The sequence below is a fragment of the Canis lupus genome, chromosome 3 (genome assembly GCF_003254725.2).
Source record: "Canis lupus dingo isolate Sandy chromosome 3, ASM325472v2, whole genome shotgun sequence".
Lineage (NCBI taxonomy): Eukaryota > Metazoa > Chordata > Mammalia > Carnivora > Canidae > Canis > Canis lupus.
This window is the reverse complement of record NC_064245.1, coordinates 61409278-61418035: the sequence shown is the minus strand read 5'-3', so window position 1 is coordinate 61418035 and position 8758 is coordinate 61409278. Positions and strand designations below refer to the sequence as shown.

Genomic DNA, 8758 nt, shown 5'->3' with positions numbered 1-8758 from the left:
GACACTCCGGGCGGCCCGGGAGCCGGGCCCTGAGGGGAGAGTTGCCCGCGCCAGGCGCGAGCGATGGGGCCGAGAGCCCGGGCCCCGGCGAGGCGGCGGTGAGCGCGGAGTTCCCCGGCGGCGGCGCCGCCAGCTCCCCTGGCCCCAACCTCACCCCCGCCCCCGCCGGAGGCCCGGGACGCGAGGACGACGAGGGCTCCCCCGGCCGGCGCCGGCGGCGACAGCGGCAGAGAGAGCGGCGGCGCCGCAGGCTGGCCCGGAGGCGGCGCGGCAGCTGGTGGCTGTGGCCGTGGCGGTGGCCGCGGCGGCGGCGGCGGCGGCGGCGGCGGCGGCGGCGGCGGCGCAGCTCCCTCGGGCCCCTCGAGGGGTCGCCCGGCCGGGTGGCGTCCTGCGGGCCATGCGCCGAGGCGGCGGCGCCCCCCGCCCCCTCCCCGCCTCCTCGGGCCCGCGGACCCCGGCGGCGGCGGCGGCGGCGGCGGCGGCGGCGGGCCGTGGAGCTGGAGAACCTCGTGGCCAACACGCTGCTGCTGAAAGCGCGCCAAGGTGGGTGCACGGCGGGCGCCCGGCCCCCCGCCCACCCGCACCCTCCCGGAGCCCCGTCCGCTGCCCCGCACCCCTCTCGGCACCTCCAGACCCGAGTTAGGCTAGTCTGCGGCCCCGCTCCTTGGTCTGAGCCTCCGCGCAGCGTCCGGTGGTGGTGCGGGCGCCCGGGGCAGGGCCCTAACCCGAGGGCGAGGGAGCCAGGCCACGGAGCGAAGAGGCCAGAAGGGACGACGAGCAGAAGCCTGTGCGTGCCCTGAGCGGGGGCCTGCCCTTAGTGTGTGTGGACTGGTATTGCAGCGCGCCTTCTTGGTTTTGAGGTCTGACCTGAAGCTTTAGGGTGCGTAGAGTGGGTGTTACCACGACGCCTTCCGCGCAGATGGCTGGCTGCTCGAGTCCTCTGTAGCCCAAGAGTCGGGGGAGCAGGCGACAGAGCTGCCCGCCTGCGGTTCTTCAGCCCCTGGGCTCCTGCGGAGTCGGTGCTGGAGCAGGAGCTGCAAGCGCGATAAATGTGGCCTGCAGGTGCACAATGGCCAGAACTCTGTGCTGAAGAGCATGTGCAAGGTGCGTTTTGTGCACCATGTCCCCAGGGCTGGGGTTCTGTCCTGGGCCCACATGGCCGTGGAGGGGTGCTCCTGGTGACTTGGGGTGCTGTTGGGAAGCATCAGTTAATTCCTCTTGTGATTGGAATAGTGAATAAGGCTGTGTGGGAGAAGGTCACCTGGAATACAGTTCTCTCAGGTCTTTGGGCTTTGTTTTCTTCTTAATCCACCCCCCTTACCATTTGTGTCCTAAGTGTCTTTCAGAAGGAAAGATTGGATGAGAAAGTGCCTGGTTCCTCAACTCACTGGAGACCTTGAGTCCAACATTGAACAGGAATTCTCCACAAAACATTCTCTGACTGGTGCAGAGAATTAGATACCCAGGTTGGGGTTTAAATGGAAGGATCCAGATTTATTTTGTAAAATGTCTCTTAGTTTAAGAATTGAGAATAGAGCCCTCATCTCAATATTTTTGTGTGCTAACCTGGGTTATCTTGAATAGAAGACCAAGGAAGGGCAGAAAGAGAATGGGGTCTTATTTTTCTGTTAAGGCAATGGGGTGAGCTCAGATCAGTGTGTTTCATTGGAGCATTTCATTGTGTCTGGTGTTTCTCACTTTGACTCCAGATTGGTCACAGAGGTGAATTGTTATCCTCCGTGGAAAACCCATCTGACCCATTGCTCAACTGGTCTTCTTTTCCACTGTACCATCATCTTTGGGTGTGATGTATGAAAACAGACTTGTGTCAAGCACACTTCCATACAGTGCTTTAGAGATGAGACAAAGAGGTAAATATAAGTGCTAGCTAAGTGCTAAATACATAAAACCAGGGGCGGCCACCTGGCTCAGTCACAAGAGCCTGTGACTCTTGGTCTCAGAGTTGTGAGTTCAAGTTCCACCTGGGATATAGAGATTACTTAAAATCTAAAAAAAAAAAAAAAAATCATAAAACTAGTATTTTCTGCCAAAAAGCCTTTTGAAAGCCTGCTTCCAAAAGAGTTTTAATTTTTGTTCCCTGAAGTATTAACTCGTAGTAGTGTAATTGTTAGTTCTGCCTTTTGCCAACAGAGAATGTTTACTCCTGTTTTCAAAGAGTCATGTCCTTGTGATGAATGCTTAGAGAAGTTGAATATGAAATATCAGAAAGATGAATATATGCTGAGTGTTGGTTATAACTTAGGGCTGTTCTCTCAAGTCGACAGTTTATTTGCTTTAGAAGCTCAAGTGGGATCCCCTAGGGAGTGTCTTCTTGAACGTGTCTGTTCATTGCTAGTTCCTTATTTAGTTTCTCTGGCTCAGGTATTAAAAAAATTAACATTTGAAAGAAGCGTATATAACACAGCAGTTATATGTTGGCCTTCACTGTTGGTTTAACATTATGAATGAATCCAGTCATTTTCTAGATTTATTTCAAATAAAATCAATTTCTCTGTTGTTCTCAAACAGAAGGTGTTTAAATTTGTTCCTCCTTTTCAGAAATGTTGGCAGATAATTCCGCATTGAAAAAGTTGTCACTCTGCCAGGCACACTGTAAGGAAGTAGAAAATAATGGTCATACTGTTCATCAAACACAAAATCACTGCTTTTTTTTTTTTTAACATTTAGGATTTTTTCCCCCTGTGTTATACATTTGTTAAGCATTTTGTGACCTTATGGCTTTAAATGTTAACTTTAAATTGTTTCACATCATACTTCTGAGGAGACTCGCCCCATTTTCTCTGTTGGAGAAATTGACAGCATAAATGCAGAGGGAGGAATAAAAGGTATGTACATTTAGTGTGGATTTTGGTCTTATATGTCGTATTCTGTTCTGATTTCAGATGATAGCATTATTTAGCAGTTGTTTAGCATCTGATGCATAGTTAATACACCTGGTGTCATTTTCATGAGCTGTCTCGCTGTGACTTCCTCTCCAGGATTTTGATTGTAAAGGGTTTCTAGATGTATAAGTCCTTTGATTTAGAAAGTATAGTAGCTAATATTTTTGTTTCCTTCATTGCACTTATTTTGATCCCACACCCAAGACCTACTTAATGTATTTTTATTGTAAAACAATCAACAACTTTCGTGTTCATTTGGACATGTTCTTGTATGCTTGCTATTCCAATCTTCCGTGTGGCTGGCCGTCCTTGCTTTCTTCTTGTTCATTTCTTTCCATCCTTCAGAATCCGGTTTACCTTCATTTTCTTTGTAGCTTGCTTTAATTCTTCCAGCTTGGTGGCACTCTCTGCCCTTGGGGAATTTGGAACTTGGGATTCAGAAGTGAGGTCAGCATAGTCAGTGATTCTTTCTCCAGCCAAATTTTAGTCTGTGTGGGCAGGGCATAGATTTACCTTTATTTTTTATTTCTTTCAGTGCTGGCTAGCCATTTAATTGGTACTTGGTAAACAATTGGAGATTAAGGGGATGATTTGTTACTTTACTAAATATAAGAAAGAGAAGATGAAATTCATATGGAAAACAAAAAGGATTGGCTCCATTTGGAGGAAATAAAGCACGTTCCAAGTGTGCCATAGAGCCTACTTGTTGATAAGGATAGCTAACATCAGTGCGGGTTTGTTCTGTCCAAGCAGCATGCTAAATTCTTTATGAGTGTTATCCCAGCTAGTCCTATCCCTCCTTCTAACCTATAGCACCAGACTGATAATAATTCTGCTTCAGTGTTAAGAAGACTGTGTAGCAGCAAATATCATTCTCAATGGGGAAGCACTGGGAGCCTTTCCCCTAAGATCAGGAACAAGACAGGGATGTCCATTCTCACCACTGCTATTCAACATAGTACTAGAAGTCCTAGCCTCAGTAATCAGACAACAAAAAGAAATAAAAGGCATTCAAATTGGCAAAGAAGTCAAACTCTCCCTCTTCGCCGATGACATGATACTCTACATAGAACACCCAAAAGACTCCACCCCAAGATTGCTAGAACTCATACAGCAATTTGGCAGTGTGGCAGGATACAAAGTCAATGCCCAGAAGTCAGTGGCATTTCCATACACGAACAATGAGACTGAAGAAAGAGGAATTAAGGAGTCAATCCCATTTACAATTGCACCCAAAAGTATAAGATACCTAGGAAAAAAGTTAATACCAAAGAGGTAAAGGATCTATACCCTAAAAACTATAGAACACTTCTGAAAGAAATTGAGGAAGACACAAAGAGATGGAAAAATATTCCATGCTCATGGATTGGAAGAATTAATATTGTGAAAATGTCAATGTTACCCAGGACAATTTATACGTTTAATGCAATCCCTATCAAAATACCATGGACTTTCTTCAGAGAGTTGGAACAAATTATTTTAAGATTTGTGTGGGATCAGAAAAGACCCCGAATAGCCAGGGGAATTTTAAAAAAGAAAACCATAGCTGGGGGCATCACAATGCCAGATTTCAGGTTGTACTACAAAACTGTGGTCATCAAGACAGTGTGGTACTGGCACAAAAACAGACACATAGATCAATGGAACAGAAGAGAGAATCCAGAAGTGGGCCCTCAGCTTTATGGTCAACTAATATTCGACAAAGGAGGAAAGACTATCCACTGGAAAAAATACAGTTTCTTCAGTAAATGGTGCTGGGAGAATTGGACATCCACATGCGGAAGAATGAAACTAGACCACTCTCTTGCACCATACATACAGATAAACTCAAAATGGATGAAAGATCTTAATGTGAGACAAGATTCCATCAAAATCCTAGAGGAGAACACAGGCAACACCCTTTTTGAACTTGGCCACAGTAACTTCTTGCAAGATTCATCCATGAAGGCAAGAGAAACAAAAGCAAAAATGAATTATTGGGACTTCATCAAGATAAGAAGCTTTTGCACAGCAAAAGATACCGTCAACAAAACTCAAAGACAACCTACAGAAAGGGAGAAGATATTTGCAAATGGCGTATCAGATAAAGGGCTAGTATCCAAGATCTATAAAGAACTTATTAAACTCAATAGCAAAGAAACAATCCAATCACGAAATGGGCAAAAGACATGAACAGAAATCTCACAGAGGAAGACATAGACATGGCCAACAAGCATATGAGAAAATGCTCCGCATCACTTGCCATCAGGGAAATACAAATCAAAACCACAATGAAATACCACCTCACACCGGTGAGAATGGGGAGAATTAACAAAGCAGGAAACCACAAATGTTGGAGAGGATGTGGAGAAAGGGTAACCCTCCTGCACTGTTGGTGGGAATGTGAACTGGTGCAGCCACTCTGGAAAACTGTGTGGAGGTTCCTCAAAGAGTTAAAAATAGAACTGCCCTACGACTCAGCAATTGCACTGCTAGGGATTTAGCCCAAAGATACAGATGCAATGAAACGCCGGGACTCCTGCACCCCGATGTTTCTAGCAGCAATGTCCACAATAGCCAAACTGTGGAAGGAGCCTTGGTGTCCATCGAAAGATGAGTGGATAAAGATGAGTGGTTTATGTATACAATGGAATATTACTCAGCCATTAGAAATGACGAATACCCACCGTTTGCTTCAACGTGGATGGAACTGGAGGGTATTATGCTGAGTGAAGTAAGTCAATCGGAGAAGGACAAACATTATATGGTCTCATTCATTTGGGGAATATAAAAAATGGTGAAAGGGAATAAAGAGGAAAGGAGGAAAAATGAGTGGGAAATATCAGAAAGGGAGACAGAACATGAAAGACTCCTAACTCTGGGAAACAAACTAGGGGTGGTGGAAGGGGAGGTGGGTGGGGGGTGGGGGTGCCTGGGTGACGGGCACTGAGGTGGGCACTTGACGGGATGAGCACTGGGTGTTATTCTATATGTTGGCAAATTGAACACCAATAAAAAATAAAAAAATAGGGCAGTGCCGGTGGCTCCGCGGTTTAGCGCCGCCTTCAGCCCAGGGTGTGATCCTGGAGACCCGGGATCGAGTCCCACGTCGGGCTCCCTGTGTGGAGCCTGCTTCTCCCTCTGCCTGTGTCTCTGCTTCTCTCTCTCCTCTCTGTATTCTCATGAATAAATAAATAAAATCTTTAAAAAAATAAAAAATAAAAAAAAAGATTGTGTAGGATAACGTGTCACGGTGGTTGGTGCTCAGAAAGTACTCAGTAAAGGTTAATAGTTGTGGTTGTAGATTTTGTTGTTATGTCTAGTGTCTAGTGTCTGGATGAAGAGCTGGCACTTCAACATGCAGTTATGCTAATTTGAACCTCGTTCTTTGTCTCTAGTCTATTCTCATTATTAGATTTCCCAAAAGTATAGCTTTCCTCTTCCTGAATTCTCATGTGTGATAGGTCTTTGAACCTCATTTATCCTTAAGCTTTGTTATTTCTCACATCCATTCATGTCTGTCCTTCCCCAGTAGCCCTGCCCCAGGGTCCTCTTGACTTGACTGAAGGCAAGAATTTCCTAGCTGGTCTGTTTCCAGACTTTCTTCACCTTTAGCATCCCAGTGCTGCTAAAACACTAAAAAGCACAGATATGTTCCCTTAATCTTTTTAAAATTTGGATCTAGACCTCCATTCCAGGACCCCCACAGGCTCCTACCTGACCTCAGTGACCTAGCTCTGCTCTCCTTGTCCATCTGTGGCTGAGTGTATTATACCCCTTCATGCCTTCCTGCCTGGCGAAGTTTTGTTCCTCCTCCACTGTGTTCCAGCCCAAATGCCTTTCCTGGGAACTTCAACACTCCCGCAGGAGGCTTGCTCATTCCATCCTTTGTGCCCCTGTTGTGCCCAGGATGAACTGTTACTGCACTGGGCTGACTCAAGGCAGCTCTGGGCCTCCCCTTCTGTGTCACCAGCATCTAGCACTGTGCTAGCACCCAGTATATGCTCTATGAATGCCAACCGATGACTGAGGACAAAAGAGCACACCTCAGGAATTCTCTCAATACCAATGATAACCAGAAATTAAGGTTTCAAACTAAACTGTCTTTTTTGACTAGTCATCTGGAAATAGGGAACAAAAACTGAGATTTTCTTCAACTTTAGATTGTCAGTGGTGAGTGCTTTTTATTTCATTTTGAATTTGATATTTTTGTTTTTATTAAATCAGTATTAAAATGCTTAATTATATCTGTAATGCAACCTATAGTTCCCCTCTCAATATTTACATGTTCATCACTAGCAAAGATAGCAGGGTCAACCATAACTAGTTAGGATGTTAGCAAAAGGCCAGGCACGTGTGTTTACCTTTTAGAATGAAAACTATCTGTTTTTACCAAATTGAGAGTTCCTAGTTCAAAGAACACATGGCAGCACTCCCTTTGCTGCCCCCTTACTCCTGTGCTATTTATCTCACTTCCTGGCAGAGATATTGTGCTTGAGCATTTGCATGGTAATCCTAGATCTTTTTTTGTGAGCATTTCTGTGCACTAGATTTGCAAAGTCGACAAGGCTGCTGAACTGGTAGTGTCCTCCTGACCTCTTGGGGCAGGTATTATCCCCTGTCACAGATGAGGGAAAGAAAAGTGACTTGCTCAAGGTTATATCACCAGGAAATGGGAATGTCAGGATTCAGCCCAGTTGTCTGGTCTGAGACCCATGCTCTAACTAATCATGTAATGCTGTCTGTTGAGACTTCCTTGGTTTATCAATTTTAATGGAAATGGGTTGATACTTTGTTTTTAGCTTCTGGCATAAAATTAGCTTTCTAGATGTGGGACTGTTGCCTTCAAATGCTGTGGCCTCACATCACTGTCTACTTTTGGGGACACAATATTCTGCCCTCGTGGACTGTACCTCTTGTTTTTGCCCCACTCAGGTTTTAGGATCTGTGGAAGGTCTTCTGTGTAAATAGCTTGGGTCATGCCAACCACGGTTGATATAAGCCATGATCGCATAACTTAATGTAGATGTTCTTTCTTTTCTTGCTTTGTTTCTTCCCCACTGGTCTTCCTGTCTTGACATGGTATAGTGAATGCCACCCAACTCATCTTGAGTCTGACTGTACCTGGATGGGACATCTCAGAAAATTGGTGCTAGACTTTGCTATGACTTGTCAGTAGAGACTTTTGGAATCAAGAAGAGCTGCTTGAGGGGTGGGATGGCTGCTTCAGTTCATCAGCATGTGTGCCCCAAGACTGCTGCTATGAAGTGAATGTGTCCTCTCCCAATTTAATTATTGTAGCTCTAATTCATAGTGTGATGGTATTTGGAAGTAGGGCCTTTGGAAGGTAATTATGGTTACATTAGGTCATAAGGGGGGCCCTCTTGATGGAATTAACATCCTTAGAAAAAGGAGAGATGTGAGATCTCTCCGTTCAATTGTATGTAGCAAGGAAAGGCCTGTGAGGACATAGTGAGAAGATAGCCATCTACAAACCAGGAAGGGCCCTCACCAGTCACCAGTCTGCTGGTACCTTAATATAGGAATTTCCAGCTTCCAGAACTCTGAGAAATAAATGTGTGTTGTTTAAGTCACCCAGACTATGGTATTTCATTATAGCAGTCTGAGGTGATAGAGAAACCCACGGAGAGGACCCCATTCTTCTCTCCCCTTTACCTTGTTGCATTCTTCTAAAGACCAAGCCAAAGAGCCTTGTCTAGGGAAAAGGGGGTCTTTTGTAGTGATATATGGTATATGTGTGTGCACTGCTGTGTTTAGTGAAATGTGCATGAGGCCCTGTGTTTGGAGGTACATGGTGTATGCACTATTGCATGTATGTCACCTACTCTTTAAACATAAGTTTTGAGTGAGTTATG

At 45.5% G+C, this 8758-nt stretch overlaps 1 protein-coding gene across 13 annotated transcripts in view; it reads left to right on the top strand.

Moving 5' to 3' along the window:
• Positions 1 to 637: 637 nt before the first annotated feature.
• The window catches only part of GRK4 (G protein-coupled receptor kinase 4), a 96937-nt gene continuing 88816 nt past the window's right edge, over positions 638 to 8758 (top strand). For 2 of the 13 annotated variants that reach the window (XM_049108568.1, XM_035714166.2), the window contains exon 1: positions 640 to 1871. In XM_049108568.1, the coding sequence (XP_048964525.1) occupies positions 1808 to 1871 (64 nt within the window). In that variant the 5' untranslated portion in view covers positions 640 to 1807. Of the gene's footprint in view, positions 1872 to 8758 lie in introns of all 13 variants that reach the window. The other 11 variants (XM_035714165.2, XM_035714163.2, XM_035714160.2 and 8 more) reach the window with 9 other exon arrangements.